Below are 20,020 nucleotides of genomic sequence, written 5' to 3'. Positions count from 1 at the left end.
CGTAATTTGATCGACTTTCTGTCACGATCAAAATGTGAACTTCGTCCCTATGATGTCATTATGATGTCATTTTGATTTAGTCTTGACTTCTTGGAGTCTGACGCATTTTGGATGTTCTCGCAAACCCGTTTCAGTTAACCAAGTCTCTAAAGTTCATCTGAACATTTTACCGAAAACGGAAAATTATCCCGAAATTAGCCCGCGATCCAATACCTTTTTCAGACCCACGAATCCCAATTGTCTTACTACAAATTACGTTTGACGCATTTTGCGTTGCCGTTACTTCCGAGTATATTAATCGACGATTCAATTCATATACGCATATATCGATACTTGAGCGCGGGAGAGCTCCATCTTTTTATCGCGACGCACTTGCATTTTCTTTTCTGGCAAACAATAAACTTTTCCTTTCTCCACGAGAGCACCAAGAAGAAAACGGTACAAAGTTCACGTTAATCGTAGCCGCCCCGCACCGATACTCTCCGGACAACTCTATCGCGCAGGCTCGGCTTTCGGTAATATTCGAGTACTCCGGAGCACATTCGCCAATTTCTCACTCGCGAGGGAAACAAACGGGATGCACCGGACATTATAGTAACAGCCGACTCGTCCTCGCGAGCGAATTTTTTCCCTCGAATAATTATAGAACTCATTTCAGACTATCCCCCCCTTCCCCCCACTTGGCGGCCGAACTTGTCACCACACACATATATATATGTATATCTCGCGCTCGTGCCCGCAGTCTGTTGTTGTCGATCGAGAAGGATAAAGGATTCGGTGGGACTCGTGGAGTGTACGCGAATTGCTGCACGCGTGCGCGCGCAAGTGTAAATTCGTTCCGCTGCGTTTTCAAAAAGCGCAAAGAGCCGGGGAGAGCCTTCGCTTCACGGGGGCGAATCTCGCGTCGTGAGGCGCGCGCCGTTAATAACAATCGAACGGCGATTTCGGGAGATCTCGCGGAAGGAAAACGCACGCCTTTCACCGCGCCATCACAACGTGCGCGGGTTCCCCTTTCCGCCGTAGTACGCGGCGCAGATCGTTTTCCTCGCTTCTTCGGCGCGCAATTTCGCGGGATCACTTTCTCGCGAGCCGCTCGAGTCGCGCGAGCCGTGCCTCGAGGAAAAGAAGAGTTTGCGTGAGCCAGAGTAAGAGCGAAGAAAGAGAGATAAATAGGTAAATAGAGAGCGGAGAGATAGGCGGCTCCCGCGGAATATAGTTCGTAGGGAAAAGTCGGCCGCAAACGTCGATAGCCAGCAACGACGATGAGCGAGACAACGTGTCGAGATGAGGCCCACATGATGACAACGGTAAGATGCTACATCGATATCACGTCGTTACGTAAAATTATTTCGGTAGAGATTATCGAGAAATGATTATACAAGACACTTACGCCGTGCATCGTAATGCTCCAACTCGCCGAGTGAAAGGGAAGGAGAACGAAAACGCGGCCTCCCGAGCGAGCCTCTCGGCCATTGTCGGACGCTCTCAAGTTGAATCTTTTTTGGTACCTCGAGTTGTCCGCCGGGACGAATAATGCCCAATCGAGACGGACCGCGCGTAAATTCCTTCACGTATCTGTAACACGCTCTCGGCGTCCCTGACTGAATATTTATAAATATGCGATTTTACGAGGTATCGATAAGAAACTCGGGGCCGTTTCGCGTTCTCCTTTCGCGCCCCGCAATGTGCACGGCCATTTCCAGTTTGCCAACCTGTTTGGGCATACTGTTATAGAGAGACTCGCGGCTGTTTTGCAGATCCTCGCCCACGGCTGGCCGTGCTAGATTCTTGCGCGAGGCTTCAAAATTTTAAAACGTTACGGTTTCAGCGCACTGCAAGAAAAAAAAGCGCGCAGTTGATTGGTGGAAGCGAAGGAGGACGCGCGTTATCGCGTGCGTTTTTCTTCACGCATTTATGAAAATCGAGGATTCATGTTGAAAGGTTAATGTTGAAATATCCCCAGCCCTAGGTACATTAACCTTTGGAACAAATAATCAATCATGACGCTAAACTTGTTTTCTAATCTAGTATGCTGCACTGGTCAACTAGTGCAATAAATTAGAATAAGTCAAATATTTTTTTAAAATATTTTAGTTTACTATACTAGTTCACCAGTTGTTATTGCGCAATATTTATATTTATTTCATGACCAATATTGGCTTTATACTGGAAAATACTGATCAATGCATTTCCAATGTAACCAATATTGGACCAATGTTTAGCCAATGCACGGTGCTACTAGGGTGATATATTTCAAGAGACCAGGGTTGGAAAGTTACTTTATAAAAGTATAATCTAGTTACAGTTACAGTTCTTTCGCTTAGAGTAACGAATCGTTACTTTTTTGCAATGGAAATAAAAATATCAAATCTGCATTTGAATTGTAAAGTGTCAATAAAGGCGTTTATGCGCAAATGCAAGGCCTAACGCGATCTGTGGAGGTTTAAAATATACATATATAAAGTAACTATTAATGTAACTGAGTTAAGTTACAATTACAGATAGAGAGAAAGTAACGAAATTAAGTTAGAGTTACCACAAAAAAGTAACTGTAACTGTAACTTTGTTGCAAGTAACAATTAAGTTACTTCTAACCCTGCAAGAGACAAATTAAGTTCCGATAGCGCCATTATTGAGTTTATTACGTTCCACCTGATTAAAATACGCGAGATCTATTCTTTAATCACTTTTCGTGATATTATATAATAATTAACAATTAGAGTACCATGGCATATCCGTTATATTCTATGCCAACGCGTTTTGATGTCTAAAATATATTTTTTGTCCATGATGGAAATATTTTATTGAAAATATAATGAAATTAATTGCTGAAGTATATTATTAGCGTTTTATCAACATGCAACTTTTTATTAGCGTTTTATCAATTGCAATGAAAGTTAAGTGAAAAGTTATTTCAAACATTTTTCATTAAAAGATAACACAGTTGTTAGTTAAATTCAGTAAAAATTTCATAACATATAATATTGCATAACTTTTTTTATTATTGTCCAACAGTATACTTAAATTTTTCATGCATGAACATGAATAAATATATAGTATTATATAAAATTATACATAAAAAAAATATGTCCATACATATTTTTACATTGTATATTTCTATACAATTCTATACAATTCTACACAGTTTTATACAGTAATAGTTACTTTATAATTGTTCAATATTCATTTCACTTTTCGCATGAATTTCATAGTATTTTCAGTAAAATATTTTCACCCATATACCTAAGTATACGCTTAAAAATATAGCGTCTTAAGAAAGAACGTCATGAGGACGTTTTCAAAAATGAGAATTTCAGTAATTTTTTGTGACAACACATACCCTTTTAGTTTAAAAAAAATTTAGTTTCACTGGACAAGTCAAAGTTTAAGCCCAATTAAAAATTAAATACAGTTTCTAAAATTTAATCGACGTATAAGTACTTCTTGAATATTTCAAAGAGCGGAACACTTCAGGATTCAAATCTCCTATTGTTTTCGTTCATTAACTGATATTAACTGTTTAACTGATAAAACGATGCTTCTCACCCGGAAACAGAATTCCGTTACGACGCAAAAACAAGTTCAAATCATTTGCATTCAAACGAAGTTTATTATGAGGCTTACGTGTACCATCACATCATTAATTAAAACGGCACCGCTATCGTTAGCCTTAATGACGAATCAGATTAATGAAGCAAGATAAATAAAACATTTAGGTGCAAAAAACTCCGATCGATGACGTAAATTTTATTTAAAATCAATCAATTCCGCGGTTGTGAATCACTTTGCAAATTAAAGTAACTTCCACTAACCTTTTCTTCCATAACAAAATTAAGTGATCCGCAATTTTGAAATATTCGTAAAGAGTCATTCAAATCAGCATATCTCTTTCTGTATCTGCGAATGTATATCGGACTTAAACGAAATGAACTTTCATACCAGATTAATTGCAATACTATAATTAATTAATGGAAACGATTACAATGTAAAATCGTTCTTTATGGAAGAAATTACACTGAAAAAAATGTCACTATTGCAGCTAATTATGATTTACTAAAAACATTTTGCTGCCATAACTATCAATTTCTAAACCGCAGCAAACGGTTTGCTGTCGCACCTAATACAATAGGCACAGTAGCAAAATATTAGTTATCACAACTAATTGTTAGCTGTCTGTATTTTACAACTAAAATTTAGTTACCACATGCAGTTTTTCGCTACGGCAGCTACATTTTTTCCCCGTGTACGCAATGCATTTACTTGATTCCGTTGCAGCCCGACTTGATCGAAGCTCATGGTTACGTAGCCGAGACCCACCAGATTTGTACGGAAGACGGTTATTATTTAACTGCGCATCGTGTGCTTTCATCTAACGATCGAGTACCATCGGTGCCATTAAACGCCGACACCATCACAAATAACGATGAGGCTGTTACCGATAATAAAAGTAGCGAAGATCGCAACTCGTCAGTTTCTCCCGATGGTAGTCGAATCTTAGAAACGCTCGAATGTTGCACCAGTCCAGGCGTTAAATTGCCAATTATTATAAATCACGGACTCTTATCGAGTTCCGCAGATTGGGTGCTTCTGGGACCTAACAAATCCCTTGGTCAGTGCTATTAATTAACCATTTTATTTTTTCGTTTCTTCGTTTTTCACTTTGCATCTTTGTTATTCATTTCGGTCGTTTGACCATTTATACTAATATGTTTTCTACTATTTCAACAGAGATGAGACATGTTAACGGCATAATGATTATTCATCATTAAAATGTTAGAAATATTCCTGATTACACGTACAACTTTTTCCATATTGCAGCATATCTCCTTTGCGACTATGGATTCGACGTTTGGCTCACAAACGCTCGTGGAAACACCTACTCCCAATCTCATAAACATTACTCGAATAAAGATAGGGAGTTTTGGAATTTCAGGTAATCATGCAATTTAAAATGATAAAAATCTAAAGGAAGCAATGATATTCTACCTGAGAATGGCACATACTTTTGTTGTAGTTGGCACGAGATCGGGTATTATGATTTACCAGCGACGATAGATTATATCTTGGAAAAAACTGGTCATGCCGAACTGTATTATATCGGTCACAGTCAAGGTGCAGCCGCGTTCTACGTAATGGGCAGCGAAAGACCTGAATACAACGCTAAAGTCAAAGGAATGATAAGCTTGGCACCGGCAGTATTTTTGGGAAATCAAAGAAGTCCACTTTTAAAGTTTATCGTACAGTTTTACAGTCTAATCGATGTAATGCAACATTTGACTGTTTCATTTCCCAATAGCTTTTCCACGAGATCGTGCCACATTGTTCATCATAAATATTTTTCAGTGGGGATCTTACATTTGCAATATACATCAGTGGTTACCTCGTAGTAAATGGCAAAGTCGTTTATTGCGGACCTTTGTATGCAACGCTCCTCTTACGTTGACGAAGGGTTTCTGTAACTGCTGGTTTTTTCTCATCGCCGGATTCGGTAGCAATCAGCTCGATAAAGCCATGTTGCCTTTGATATTTGGACACTCCCCGGCAGGCGCCTCAATCAAACAACTCCTCCATTATAGCCAGCTAATACTCTCCGGTAAGATAACAATCCCTGTAAATTACGTTTATAATTGATAGAGTTGCAGTTTTAGGATCTTTGATATCTTTGATAAAAAAGATTTTATAACAAGCAAATATTTAAAAAGTAGGAAAATATATTATGACGAATAAATATCCCTTGCCGAACACACCTCCTTTGATGTATACATTTTTTGCCCATCTCTTTTAGCTTGAAAAGTACAACGAAAGAGCTATTTATACTAGAACGTCCTGCATATAACCGGTAATTGTTTATTTTCCAGGATCTTTTCGAAAATTTGATTATGGCAATAAAGCAAACTTAACTCTCTATGGATCTACACAACCATCTAAATATACTCTCGAAAGAGTAAAGGTACCTGTGGCGATCTTCTACAGCGAAAATGACTTTATCACTCATCGCAGCGTAAGTTTTATTGCTATTTCAGATCCTTACATGTTTACGCTGCATTGTATCCTGTATATTATCATGTCTTTGTTCCATAATTTTTCATAATTGTTTCAGGATGTTCAGAAATTGGTGGATAATTTACCAAATGTTATACACACTGAAAAAATAACATGTGAAAAATTCAATCACATCGATTACCTCTGGGGTCGCGACGCAAAGACAATTTTATATAACAGTATCGCGACTGTGTTGAAAAAATTTTAAAATTTTAATATTTTACCAAACAAATTGTTTTGTAAAAATTTTGTACACAACTTTATATCTAACAGTTAGGAATATTTTATATTACCTCAAGAATATCATTTGTTACTAGAAATATTATTTTATGTAGAAAAATTAGTATAAGTATATAAAGCAATTGTTAACTATTTGTGAAAATAGGAATACCGTTTGCAATAGTGGCTATTTATTCATGTATATGTGTGTGCATACGTATACACATAGAGCAGTCTCCTATTATGAGATGGACCCCTAATATGAGATAGCGGGTTTCGCCATGACTTTATTGCCCTTGGAGTAAAATATGTTTGGCGAAAAATTAATTGTTAGGTCGCGCGCTTAATTATTGTAAAAAAAAATATATGTGAAATTGGTTGTTGAAAACCTGCCATCTTTTATTAGGAGCGTATCTCATAATAGGAGACTTTCCTCTATATACACACATATGTATATTTAAATATATAAAATATCAGATATGTTTAAAAACGGCACTTAATTTATAAACTACGTGTGTGTATATGTATAACTAAATATGGAGGTGGGCAGAAAATAATTCTTATATGCTCAAAAAGCAAAAGTTGACCCGATAGACTATATATAAATCCTACATACATTAAATGTATGATTGTATAATATAAAGCGTTCGATCTTAACATTAATAAAGCGATACAAATAAAGCTGCAATTTGTTTCATTGACAAAGATATTGAAATTTAAAATAGTTTGCCAAGACGTAGCGTGCATGAAAAACATATATTTCGTCTAATGTTGATAAACACATACTTAAATCTCTAATCAATAAAATCTTTACGACGTCTTTGTTTGAAGCATTTCTCTGTCGTTTCATATTAATCTCTGATCTGGTTGATTATTTTATCTTTTATTATTCCATGTATATGTATATGTGTAAACAAACTTTTTCCTCCTCTTGATTTATTCCTAATATGTACGTCTACAAAACATTGCAGATTTTATCATATACTTTTTTTCAAGTTTTATGTTTAGTGGCATACTGCACGCATTCACGCACGCACGCACGCACATGCGCGCACACACACAATTATTACTGCATGACAAACGTGGGAAATGGTCAATGCTATAAAAGAATAAATACTTAAATATGATTGATCGTCAGTAAAAAATTCATATGTATTCATAACTTTGAGAACAAGAAAGAATCGATTCAAAGTACAAAAACACGGTTCTTGGGGAGGGAGCAACCTCGTCTAGAGTTCGTGAGAGTCGTCTCCCCCTCCCCCCCCCCCTCTTTTCACATTCTCTTTTACTAGTAACACATGACTGTTTTTAAAAAGAAAGAGAAAAAAGAACACACAGTATCGTGAACCGATTAAGTAAATGAATCATCGCACTGTTTATAGTCCTTGAATATAAGAAAGATATGAGATATTTGTGAGAGTTTTGGTTGTGCAGTCAAGTCTACGTAGAATATAAAGTGCGTACCAGTTTGTATATAAATAAATTATATGCATATCCAATCTTATTCCAATCTGCCGTTTGTGAATTACGGCCAGGACATAAGCGTGGCGAGGAAATCCACGAATTTGAACCGAAACATTTTAATGTAAGAAATAACCTTTACGCCTTTGCAACCTCAAAGATATTTACCTTCTGTGTTCAGGTAAATATAGTCTGTTTTAAAATTATCCTCCGGTAACAAAAATTTTTCGTAATTACAACTTTCTTATCGTAGATAAGAATTGTTATATAATCCAACGTTGAAGGCTGCGACTGAGTGAAAGCACATTACACGTCTGCAATATTTCATGTGTCACATTTAAACGTTCCTTGCAGATATCACGGTTTTCGCTGCCATGGCACTGAAATTCGCCAGCAATCTGTCTTTCATGTTCACTGAAGTTCCCAGTATTATTGATAGATACCAACTAGCCAAGCAAGCTGGATTTAAAGCAGTCGAAAGTGGTTTTCCATTTGGTTTCTCGGTTGAGCAAGTTGCCACGGCCAAACAGGCGGCTAATGTTGACCAAGTACTGTTGAATGTATTCACAGGTACGTTTGCGTTTGTGTTACGCCCTGTAAAAATTAACTCGTTAGCTTTATCTTCAACACTGCCACAACAGGTGACGTTACAAAAGGAGAACTGGGCTTCGCTGCGATTCCGGGCGAAGAAGAAAATTTCAAGAGGAGTATCGAGAAAACAATAGAATACGCAAAAGCTTTGGACTGTAAAATGTCAGTATATTCATCGTAATGCACAAACTCGATTGAAAATTAATTCTTGCGACACTCCACGTTATACATTTATAATAATTCTATTCTTAACACAGGATTCATGTGATGTCGGGAAAAGCGGAAACTCCTACTGCTGCTAACGATCTAGCTTATGAACAAAATTTACTGTATGCCATTGAACAGTGTCGAAAAGAGGATATCGTTGTCGTCATTGAACCAATTAACAAATACAGTGTACCAAATTACTATATGAATAATTTTCAGAAAGGTACGTTAAATTCATATTGTCCGAACTTCCTTCGTCGTAATGGATATGTTATTAGTAATATCAGTATCGTTACCACAGGTTTAGATTTGGTGAAAAAGGTGAACAATGCACACTTTAAGCTGTTACTGGATATCTTTCATTTACAACATTGTTGTGGTAATATTACAAGATGTGTTCAAGAATTTTTACCTTACGTGGGTTAGTAACTTTACATAATATTGCCTTAGTTTTTAGATTCTCTCTGTGTAGTTTCAACACTTTCATTAATACATTTTACGTTTCATTAATGTATAGTAATATCATTTTAAAATTGCTATTCATTACGTATCAAAATATTCATACATAAGTGTATTTTATGTATTTATATGATTTTGTCAATAATACTTGTAAGTAAACTGTCGTACAAATATGTCTCATTGACACATATATCATACTAATACTGTCATTTTCATAATATTCAAATAATACATATTCAGTATATTATTTTTAGGTCACATTCAAATCGCTCAAGTTCCTGACAGGCACGAACCTGATACTCCAGGAGAGATTGATTATAAATATATCTTGTCCTTATTGGAAACGACTGGTTACACTGGCTACATTGGCCTGGAATACCGACCGAAATCATTAACAGTAGAAGGATTAAATTGGGTGAAAAGATACGGTTACACTTTGTAAGTTGATATTCATACATGTACATGTTGTTAATATAAATGTATAGTTTCAATATTTATACCTCCTTAAACAAAAAATATATTTTCATATATGTATTATGTGTAAAATGAAAAATAAACATCTCCTGTATAGTTTTAGTTAAACAAACATATTCAATTATATTTTCGAATAAACAAGTTTTCAATTAGCCTATAATTAGTAAAGAACTTTCAATAGATTAATATAGTTTTGCACATTAAGAAATATATAAGAAATACATAATTAACATACCTAAGTATATGTATATTGTTACACAATTCGCATGTGTAAACTTTTGCAAGTTAGCTATGAATAATTGTTACGTACATATAAGATTGATTACGTATGTATATATTTTATTTGTATATTTTGCATATAAACATAAATAATTTCTTGGGTATACGTAAGCAAATATGGCAGTTCAATATAAGTATATACACACAACTATTTGTGCCTGAAATTCATACGATGAATTACGCAACCAATTGCATAATTTATATTTTCTACACGTGTTAAAAAATTCATGAAAATTACATTCTTTAGAATTAATATGTAAACCATAAATAACCAGAAATATTTATATAAGTACAAGCATCGTCATTAATTTTCAAAATAGCATTATATTATGCAACTGGTATTTCATATATAAATTTGTAAAATCGATAGCACTTAATTCTAGATTCCGCACAACGTAGAATAAAATTGTATTAAGTATTTAAAAATAATAGGATGATTCTTAAGAAGTTCAAAGTAAAGTTCACATATATTTGTAAAAATATTTTTATATAAACTTTTGTATCGTATTTTCTATAAACATTTCTGAGACAAATCTCCGATTAATATACAATTCTACTTAGCTTCACTGAATTACACTTTTGAAAACAATTAATATCCTTTACGTTGAACTATTAAACTTGTAATAAAATTGCTAAAATTATATATAATTATGTAATTTATAACATAAACATAAAATAATATAAATCTTATAAAGGAATTACTATAAATTTAGAATCATCCTATCTATTCTTCACAATAAAGTATGGATAAATTTTTATTCGCTATTTGTAATTTCTATTTTGTTCAGCACAGATGTACATGCTTGCATTTTGACAAAGATTATTGTTAATCATTATCCTCTGAATTGAATTGCGATGACTCTTTTCATCATTTTATAATACAATTTGTAATCTACACACACTCAATCAATTACAAATTTATCGAGACATCGACATTATTATGCTAGGGTAATTTAATTATATGTGATATATTACGGTTAAAATTACAAGTAATCATACAAGTAACAATACTTTTAACAATGAATTCATGTATATGTTACAATATATAATACAGTAATATTCAAAATATCTTGCGGGACAAGCCGCAATGTTAAAAATACTTGCGTTGACTGCATTAACAATTCAGTGTGAATTTCCTTCGCAACAACAATATCTATGAAACCTTAAACGCACAATGCTGTGAATTAAAACATAAAAAAGCGCCAAATATGAATTAATATTCTGGACTACATAGTTAAGACCATAAAGCAAACTTGCAATTGCGTGAAGGTGTCCAGATTTGTCGGAGTTATTCAGACAGTTTCTGTGACATCCATCAGTGGTTGGTCGACATCAACAGTAGGACCTATCACAGCAGTGCTGTAAAATATTTTAAATATATTTTATCAATAGGATTATTTTGCAAAATCTTTCGATAACAATGTGGGATAACATAAAGTTCATATTTATTATGACAGAAATTAAGTACATACACAAAAGCTGCCAATCACACACTGCACAGAAAAATAAAAATTAATGCTTCGTATAGTTTTCCGACAAATATTCTTATAAATACGATCATTATAAAAATGGAAGCGTGTGTTAATTTGCATTCACCACCCAAGTGAAAATATGTTAAGTATAGACCAAATAGATTCCAGATAACACAGAATAATAAAAAATAACGCCCAAATTTTGATAGAACCTTATATGTACGTGTTCATGCAAGCGTGAGGTTAGTAATATAATAGTAATATTCAATCAAGACTACAGACAATATTACCCCGTGCCAAGAGCCAAAATTGTAGCTTCTTCTAGCAATGTCATGTGATCAATGGTGGACCTGTGATCAATCAAAAATTCAGTAGAATGGATTATACCAAAAAGAGATATCACATTATATTTACCTATGAATGATATGTATAATTATATATTTTATTCACTGTATAAACTGTGAATCAAATTCATATTACATGTTCAATGTAGCTTGAAACAAACAAATTTTAAACATATACACTATACAAGATTATAGAAAATGAAAAGAAGATATTAATTTATTTCAATCAAATGAAAGAAAACTTAACGTAAGTACATATCTCTGTTATTTTTATATTTCCGAATACACATTAAAATAATAACAAAAGTTCCCTTCTGTGACAAGTGTTAGTAATATGGGCTATATCTTATTAAGCTAACTTGTCAATTTGATTTATCAAAAGGGAAAATAAAGATAAGAAATGGATTAAAAATTAGTGTGTCGTAGAAGCAGGAGCACTCGGCAAAAAAAATATTTAGTGTTTGTTAGTAGTAAAATCGGAAACTTACTGTAATCTCGTATAGCACGATGTATTTTATAATCCTATCTATATGACAAAATTTTATACAATGCATATGTAAAAATGTAAAACCTAAAAGATGCGTGTACATATTAGATGTCATTATGAATGGATAATGTATCCAATTAGGATACTTCTGTAAATAATACTGCGCAAATTATACTTTTGTATTACTTAATATTATTACTTTTTTTTTCATTTGTCGATAGGCACTGTAAACGTAGGACAGGAGTTTTCTGTAAATGTGGAATAAGATTAAGAATAAATAAGATTTTATTTTTATGAAGAAATTGCCTTTTTACAGACTATTTAGTATATATTTTCTGCTTTATCGTAAATACAAATGTCCGTTTTTTTAGCAATAAAGTAAGAATGCTTGAATTATATATTGGAATGTATACATCATTTTGTTATTAACAGAGAAATAGTGCTCAATACTTATTCATAATACAATAATACGAATTTCATTTTATAACAATTAAAATGTTGTCTAGGTACATCAATTTATAATACACTACATTATGGTAACATATGTCAAGTCCTCCAAGTAAACAAGACACCAACACGACTCATGATTTTAATTTGAATTCTCTGATCAATTTAAAATTAAGTTTTCTTTGCAAAAAATATTTCAAAAGTACATATAATAACTTTTAAATTTTAAACGTTATATATTTCTATTAAATTTTTAATTGAAATCCTGTTGTAGTTTACTGCAAATTAACAAAGTAGGGAAAACTTTATTATTTTATCTGTACATACAAAATTTTTGTTTGCAAATTCAATCATTGTTAATTAAACAATCATTAACGCCTCAATATTATGAGAAAAACCAACTTTAAATTCATCAAGAAACTTGTCATTAAAATCAATCACGAATCATGGGAGATGCATTGCTATACTTCAATTGCGATAAATCTTATACATATACAGCTACATATAAACTGGTAAATGATAATAAATATTTATATATATAAGTATAATTTGTAAGGAATGATTGCTATATGTGAAGTGGCATTTTGATACACTTTGATCAATTTAAACAAGATTATTGTCTTGATCTAAGGATCGAGCCTGTAAAGTACCTGATTTATGTAGGGAGATGGGGAGTCAAATTCGGTTTCATCACCCCATTGTTGGGTGCCGGGGCCCAACAGAGTATGAGTATCTTCATTGCACAGCCGCTCGGGAAAGTTTACCCCGTCTCCAAAACTGCAAGCCATACCCTACCTTCTACTCGATGTCTCATCCCATGTCTACAACCCTTATGGCGTAACTACACCTTACCACATTGACATTTCGTCAATTTTTATTTTTATTTTTTTCGTTCGTTTAATTTATCTCTGTAACCAACTTCACGGAATGGAAGAAGAATCGTAAAACAAGTGAACGATACTTCTTTTAAAGAAAGGCTACATAGTTACACCACCTTTTATACTACAAGTACTGTCTGTAAGAACCAAATGCACAATACCTCACGTCATAATTTTACGCGAATTAGTATTCAACTAAAACTTTTAATATGACATACGACAAAATTTGTAATATAATAATAATAATATACAAACATGCAACTTTACCATAAAAATCAATCTCTTAATTTCTTTTATATAGACATATTTGAAAATATAGCGTCGTTAAATTTGTCAGTATACATTCTGTAACAAATAGATATTTATTTATTTATGTTTTTAGAGAAACCTGCAGAGACTTAAAAAATTAAGTTCTTTTTTTTTCAGCAACACCCTTTTACTACTTTTCCTTCAAAATGCCTTTCAATAAAAAACATAAAAAGTATCGAAAGTTAGAGGTATGCAAAGTGTAAATTGTGTCAATGCTGGTGAACATAATTGTGGTTGCAAAGAATATCTCCTCAGAAGCAGAATAAAGGTTTGACTTTATAAACCTTGCAGACAAATTGTATAGAAAGCTCAAGTCGTATTAAGAAACAAATTGGGGGATAGTAATAGCTGTAGAAGTGATAGTCAGCGTCAAACGAAAGATACAAATGCGTTGCATGCAGCCTGGAAGCACTTAAGGTCTTATCTTTACTCTGGAACTCTAAAAAAAATAATAAAAAAGATCTGTAAAACATATATAAAGGCAAGAAAATAATTTCAATAGATTGAGAACGAAGTAAAATAATCAAACTTAAAAACGAATTCTTGCAGTTTCTTCTCTAAAATTTTTTTGCCAAAATTTAACAAATTTACAATTTACTTAACAAAGCCTTTGTGTACACGTTAATTATATCTTTATGAAAGAAATAAATAAAAAGAGTTCCACAGTAAAGAATCAAGGTAATGAATATTGCATCTTTGTTTAAAATCTTTATAATGCTGACCTGTTCTGAGTACTGCCCATGGAGTCATAAGTATTGGGTGTGCCCTGGTGTTGCGATCTTACTGGATAGACGACACCATTTCCCAGACTAGAACACATCCAATGCAACCACTCCAATTTAAAAATACTGAACCTGCTATACCTTCTATCAGTCGTAAAGGTGCAAATAAATATTGTGCTTAAAAGAATGATCTCAAAGTGCGAAAGTTGCATACTAACTAACAGTGCACCCAAATGAAAAGTTTTTTGTACCCACATTTCTAGAAAAAAAAAAACTCATCGGAAAACAGGAAGATTTTATATACAGGGTAAAAATGGAAAACAGTAAATTACCACTTATGTAACAATCTATCTGCATCCTGCTCTGATTTATAAAATATAATAAATAGTCACACAACAGTTTTTTTCTCTGCGTAATTATTCTAACACAGAAATATAATAAAAGTAGTTTAAACATATATATCCTTCTATTACAACGATAGATGGAAATCCTCCAACTTTTTATAGAAAAAAAGACAATAGACAATATCCATGATATATATATTCTTACACATATAATCGGAACATTCTCCATGTAATTATAGAGAAAAATATATATAGAACAATTTAAAAATCACATAAAACATGCGATTATTTTGCTTCTTTGAAGAAAAATAAACTTTGAAAAAATCAGAATTGCTCACACTTTATATTCAAGGCCCTGCAGTACTTATGTTACCGTATTTCAAATTTCGTTTAAGTATGCCAAACCGCATAGTTGTGTTTTTATGGTAAAGATTATGATAGGCGGTATACTAGAAGCATACAAATTGATATAATAATTCAGTTATTATGCATTGTGCAAATGGTTCCCACTTTGTAAATTATACTTGTAATTTTATCGCGCAGCAAGTATTAGAGGAATGAAACGCACGTACCTACTAAATATGGGTAGAAACCAAAGTCGTGGATTGTCACCGAACACTTCCTGAAAATTATTATATTTTCCCAGACTAAATCCGTCTTTATCCTTCCCTGTTCGAAACATGGGTGCTCTAAAGGCCTCTGTAAATGCAGTTACACCGTGCTGATTCAATATATTACAGCCAAGTATTGTCAGATATATTAAGATGGAAATATCCAATAATTACCTAGCGTCGATCTATTGTGCACAACGAGATAGCAATGGTAGCAGAAAAGGGAGGTAAGACTGACCGCAAACATCAACGCAACGAAAAAGAGGAATAACAAATGAAATCTTCCAATCCCGTCTAATTCACCCTGCAAAGAAACAATTTGTAGAGGAAAGTCCTCTGCTATGAGATAGGCTTCTAATATGAGATAGTAGGATTTCAACATCCAAATTCAATAACAAATCTTCTTTCGCGACGATTACACGATGAAACAATAAATTTTCTACTGAATAGATTTCGCTCCAAGAGCAATAAATTCATAGTGGAACAAACAATGATGCCTATTAATTTAGCAGATACCCTGCTATCTCATATCAGGAGCTTATCTCATAATAGACTTTCCTCTATTAATCGCGAACCGCAACTTGAAATGGATTTATCGATACATTATATAATCTGAATAAATTATTTTCGTAGAAATTTATCGTAAAACAGAAAAAAAGATTGTACTCACTCTCCAAAATTGTATAAAGTATTGCAAAGACGTGGCGGTAATAAACGTACAGTAGAGAAGTCCATACGCCAGAAACAGCATGAAAAATTTGTAATTGTGGAAGCCTACGCAATTGTTCACCCATGGACAATGATGGTCCATTTTTAAGACACACGTGCCACATACACTACAGTGGTGTGCCCTATCAGGTTTTATTAACTGACACTTCTCGCAGAATCGCATAGCTAAAGAAAGAATATTATCAGCTTGAGGCGCCAAGTTTCTCCTAACAATTTACATCGTTGGCTATCGATTCTTTATAACAAACACCATAGTAACAAGGGTGTATCTTCGGGGAGGTAGGCACTAAGAGGCGCCACTTGTTAATTTTCGGCGAGAAAATAACGGGCTAGGACTAGACCAGGATTCGAATCTGGGACCTTCCGCTTGCCGGGCGAATGCTCTTCCAACTGAGCTATCCAGGCCCACATTCGAAATCCTTACCTACTTTATTTTACTGAATAAAGTACGAATAGTAAACTAGCAGTGCGACTCCAGAGCGACGCGTGGTATCTCACTCAATGGTTTGGTAGACCATCGTACGAAGAGTGGCCACACCCCCGAAGACCCCGTGACAATCTTTTCACAATCATGTCACTTATGATAATTAATCAAATTGTTACCTCCTTTTATGGTGCGATTAGTAACCGGAAGATCTTGTGCAAATCTTTCCAAAATTTGTCTCTGCGTCTCCTCAGTTTCGGCTTGTTGCAATTTCTCCATTTCAACATCAGGTATTTTAAACTACAAGGGTTCAAAATATATATAAATTGTTGGTACATTGTATCGTGACACAATCATTATCACCCGGATTAGGGAAGTTACTTTATAAAAGAGTTTTCGCTAAAAATGTAACTGGTTACAGTTACAAGTGACAAATTCTGAAAAGTAACGCGTTACAGTTACTCAAAAAGTAACCGATTGTTTTGCAGTTACTTTCTTGCAATGAAAATAAAAATATCAAATCTGCATTTGAATTGTGAAACGTCGATGAGGGCGTTTATGCGCAAACGCAAGGCCTAATACAATCTGTCGAGGTTTAAAATATATAGATAAAGTAACTATTAATGTAACTGAGTTAAGTTCCAGTTACAGATGGAGAGAAAGTAACAAAGTTAAGTTAAAGTTACCAAAAAAAAAAGTAACTGTAACTTCGTTACAAGTAACCAGTTACTTTCCAGCCCTAATTATCCCTTATTCTTTGTATAACGATAGTTTTATTTTACCTTATCCGGCACTAGCATTAAATCTGTGTACACCGTCTGCCAATACGACCATAAAAACATCAGAATCATGACGTGGAAGAAAAGCAGGTAGAAAGCTGTTAACACACACAGATAGCATAGGTATGTAAGTGTGGGCTGCTTCCCAGAATTAGAATGAAGTCTTTGACATTGTACCAACGCAAGTGACACTGAGAGTTATAATTGTAGAAAATAATAAAACGGTCAAATCAAGTATCGAAGAGAAAGTTGGTACATAAAAAAAAAATACACGATACGAACCTTTTTGAACATAATTGTCTATTGTATCTGAAACAAACATACCATGATGTAATATAAAGCTTTCGAGCAGATTTATTTTGCAGCTATGCCACCAATCTATAAGCATATACGCATATATGTCTGACATGGTTGCAAAATAACACTTCTGTTTATAAAATGGCTGTTTATGTATACACTTATTATATAGGTATGTGCGTAAATATATCGGGTGAAATTTTGCAGTTTCACTTTACCTCCGTTTATGCCACGGATTATGTAAAAAAAACACGGCAAAAAGTGTAGGACGCTATTAAGATTAAGCTGTACACATCCGGAAATAAAGATCCGATTGTGCTCGCGATCAGTTACGTCACTCGCGAGGAAAATGCGAGCGCGAGTCGAACGTAAATGGAAAGCGCGCGCGTTTTTGGCGACGCGACGCGTGACGAGGTTATAGCGGGGCCGTTTCGTGGACTCGGGGGACCGGCGAGAGTCGGCCGAGGGAAGACCGCGAGAAAGGTACGCGTTACTCACAGTAGCACAATTGCACCACGTAGGCGTAATAGGACCACACGACGATCGTCAGGATGAAGATGACTGGCAGCCACTTGACGGCCTTGACGCACCACCAACACGAGCCGTTTTGCTTGCCCATTTCTGTTCACCGGGTCGACGGCGTGCGTAAGAGTGCGTGGCCACCGATCGCGGCGCGCGTCAACAACGCGTTAACTCTCGCGAGATGCCCGCTGGCACGCAGCGGCATCGCAGCACCGCACCCGCGGGATCCCGTTGGTCCTTCCGGCGGCCCTTCCTTCTCTCCCTCGGTCGGCGGTCAGCGGGCGCCGCGTCAAGCGTGCGGCAGCGACCGAGCGCGAGAACACGTCATTGCGCAAATGAAGGCCCGGGCCCCGCCGCGGTTATCGCGGCATCGCCGATATCCGACGCCCACGCTCTCGCCCGACGTTGACGCGGCTCACGAGCGCACGGGACGGACGCTCGGGAATCTTATTATTTTGGATTCTGCTTGGCCACCGCTTTGCACACCGCACGCAACGCCGCGCACCATCTCATCCCGACACCCCGAACCCCGTGCCCGACGTCGCTCGGTCGCTCCCGCTCCCGCTCCGTTTCGCGACCATAGAGGCTCACTGATCGGAGTCCGGCCATAAGGAAGCGCGCTGTCATTGGTCCGCCATCTTTTGTCAATTCGCGCCAGTTTTATAAAGCGGTAATTATTCAGTTTAGCTCCCGCACCTCTAAAATCGATGAAATTAGGCTCATTCTGGCAGAAATTGGTGGGGGGGGGGGGGGAGTGACTTACATGTGGGTGGAAAAATGTATGCGTGGAGATATAACCCTAAAAGTTGTCAACTTTAACAATTAAATATCTCGCTTCGCGAGACAGAGCTGCGATTTTGACTGAGGAAAACGTTGTTTCTCGGTGAAAAACGCGTCGAATGAGATTAATTTTATTGATTTTGGAGGTGGTGTGGCTATACTGAAGAATTACCAGTTGATGTAAATATCGTGCAGATAATTTATGTTAATGTAATTTTGAAATTCACAGCACAATCCTGAAAAATAGGCGTAGCGTGGACACGCACAAAGTGAGGACTTTATCGGCAGTGTCGGAAGATGCGTAGCAAAATAGTTCCAAAAGTAAAAATGGGCGTAAAGGCGCGCAAAACAGTGTCTTGAAACGGCGTGGCCACTCTCAGGGGTTTCTCTCTGATTAAAGTTAATCGACGACTGGGCCGGGAGCCATTAATCAGACCAACAACATAAAGTTAATCGGGGTTGGTTAAAGTGGCCCGTAAAGCCCGTATCAGACTGCGGATTGAGATTGGGATTAGATTGAAATTTGACCAATCAGAGTAAAAGTTACTGAACTTAATTAAGATTAGTAAACTTTACTGTGATTGGTTAAATTTCAATCTAATCCCAATCCGTAGTCTGATACGGGCTTAAAGCCTCCGCTACAATGATTCTCGGTTCTGTCTACAATGGTCGTAATCGTAAGAATAATCGACTGCGATTGGTCAATTCAGTCAGTCGCATAAGAATTGACCAATCGCAGTCGATTATTCTTACAACTACGACCATTGTAGACAGAACCGAGAATCATTGTAGCGGAGGCTTTAAAGCCCGTATTGCACTATAGGCACAGTATAACCAGTATGGGCACTCGCTCTTTTGTTTCACGTTCGCGCCGATCCGTACTGCGCATCCGACATGTTTTAGCTATGACCAATCACAGGATTTTTGTACGTGTGTTAGTGCAAAGTCGGTGTGACATTGAAAAATTTGCAGTTTTGACGAATAACGCGTTAATACTTTTATTCGTTGGAGCAAGTAATTACATTAATTACTTTTATTAGAACATTTTTTTCATAGGCCATTTCCATTTACAATGAATAATGTACGCTAGTTCGTACGCGCCTTTCCTGGATACGATCCTGAAAAGGGCCCAGGCACTTTTAG

At 35.6% G+C, this 20,020-nt stretch overlaps 4 protein-coding genes, 1 long non-coding RNA gene and 1 other non-coding gene across 21 annotated transcripts in view; 3 read left to right on the top strand and 3 right to left on the bottom strand.

The window, feature by feature from the left end:
- The first annotated feature begins 605 nt into the window (after nucleotides 1-605).
- Nucleotides 606-6,561, top strand: LOC105563562 (lipase 3-like). Its single transcript, XM_012015230.1, has 7 exons — nucleotides 606-1,307; nucleotides 4,276-4,609; nucleotides 4,819-4,933; nucleotides 5,015-5,261; nucleotides 5,344-5,593; nucleotides 5,859-6,001; nucleotides 6,101-6,561. The coding sequence occupies exons 1-7, from the start codon at nucleotides 1,263-1,265 to the stop codon at nucleotides 6,248-6,250; spliced, it is 1,284 nt and encodes a 427-aa protein (XP_011870620.1). The 5' UTR covers nucleotides 606-1,262; the 3' UTR covers nucleotides 6,251-6,561.
- Nucleotides 5,539-8,097, bottom strand: LOC105563560. Its single transcript, XR_001009049.1, has 3 exons — nucleotides 7,891-8,097; nucleotides 6,032-6,143; nucleotides 5,539-5,608 (listed from the first exon to the last, which is right to left on the bottom strand). It is a non-coding gene; the product is annotated as an uncharacterized LOC105563560 (long non-coding RNA).
- Nucleotides 7,526-9,561, top strand: LOC105563563 (putative hydroxypyruvate isomerase). Of its 2 annotated transcripts, none has more exons than XM_012015232.1 (6): nucleotides 7,526-7,717; nucleotides 8,077-8,292; nucleotides 8,364-8,475; nucleotides 8,571-8,743; nucleotides 8,822-8,941; nucleotides 9,234-9,561. In XM_012015232.1, exons 2-6 carry the CDS (start codon nucleotides 8,097-8,099, stop codon nucleotides 9,419-9,421), a joined length of 789 nt encoding a protein of 262 aa, XP_011870622.1. In that variant the 5' UTR covers nucleotides 7,526-7,717; nucleotides 8,077-8,096; the 3' UTR covers nucleotides 9,422-9,561. The 2 variants fall into 2 exon arrangements, with proteins under 2 accessions (XP_011870622.1, XP_011870621.1); XM_012015231.1 differs by having other exon boundaries at nucleotides 7,527-7,903.
- On the bottom strand, nucleotides 9,551-18,629 carry LOC105563564 (palmitoyltransferase ZDHHC2). 11 transcript variants are annotated; one of them, XM_012015236.1, is made up of 11 exons: nucleotides 18,074-18,627; nucleotides 17,561-17,587; nucleotides 17,282-17,376; nucleotides 16,679-16,799; nucleotides 16,017-16,240; nucleotides 15,521-15,650; nucleotides 15,308-15,434; nucleotides 14,392-14,478; nucleotides 13,133-13,259; nucleotides 11,495-11,554; nucleotides 9,551-11,091 (listed from the first exon to the last, which is right to left on the bottom strand). In XM_012015236.1, exons 1-10 carry the CDS (start codon nucleotides 18,192-18,194, stop codon nucleotides 11,543-11,545), a joined length of 1,071 nt encoding a protein of 356 aa, XP_011870626.1. In that variant the 5' UTR covers nucleotides 18,195-18,627; the 3' UTR covers nucleotides 9,551-11,091; nucleotides 11,495-11,542. The 11 variants fall into 11 exon arrangements, with proteins under 11 accessions (XP_011870626.1, XP_011870625.1, XP_011870627.1 ...); XM_012015235.1 differs by lacking the exon at nucleotides 11,495-11,554; XM_012015237.1 differs by lacking the exon at nucleotides 13,133-13,259 and having other exon boundaries at nucleotides 18,074-18,625.
- Trnaa-ggc lies at nucleotides 16,408-16,480 on the bottom strand. Its single transcript has one exon. It is a non-coding gene; the product is annotated as a tRNA-Ala (tRNA).
- Nucleotides 17,595-20,020, top strand: part of LOC105563567 (WD repeat-containing protein WRAP73-like) — a 10,979-nt gene continuing 8,553 nt past the window's right edge. Inside the window, exons 1-2 of one of the 5 annotated variants that reach the window (XM_012015249.1) lie at nucleotides 17,978-18,058; nucleotides 19,107-19,198. In XM_012015249.1, the coding sequence (XP_011870639.1) occupies nucleotides 19,175-19,198 (24 nt within the window). In that variant the 5' untranslated portion in view covers nucleotides 17,978-18,058; nucleotides 19,107-19,174. Of the gene's footprint in view, nucleotides 18,059-19,028; nucleotides 19,336-20,020 lie in introns of those variants that run through there. The other 4 variants (XM_012015246.1, XM_012015247.1, XM_012015251.1 and 1 more) reach the window with 4 other exon arrangements.

Source organism: Vollenhovia emeryi, unplaced genomic scaffold (genome assembly GCF_000949405.1).
Source record: "Vollenhovia emeryi isolate VEMERY1.0 unplaced genomic scaffold, V.emery_V1.0 DF939174.1, whole genome shotgun sequence".
Classification (NCBI taxonomy): Eukaryota; Metazoa; Arthropoda; class Insecta; order Hymenoptera; family Formicidae; genus Vollenhovia; species Vollenhovia emeryi.
This window is presented reverse-complemented; position numbering and strand designations above follow the sequence as displayed.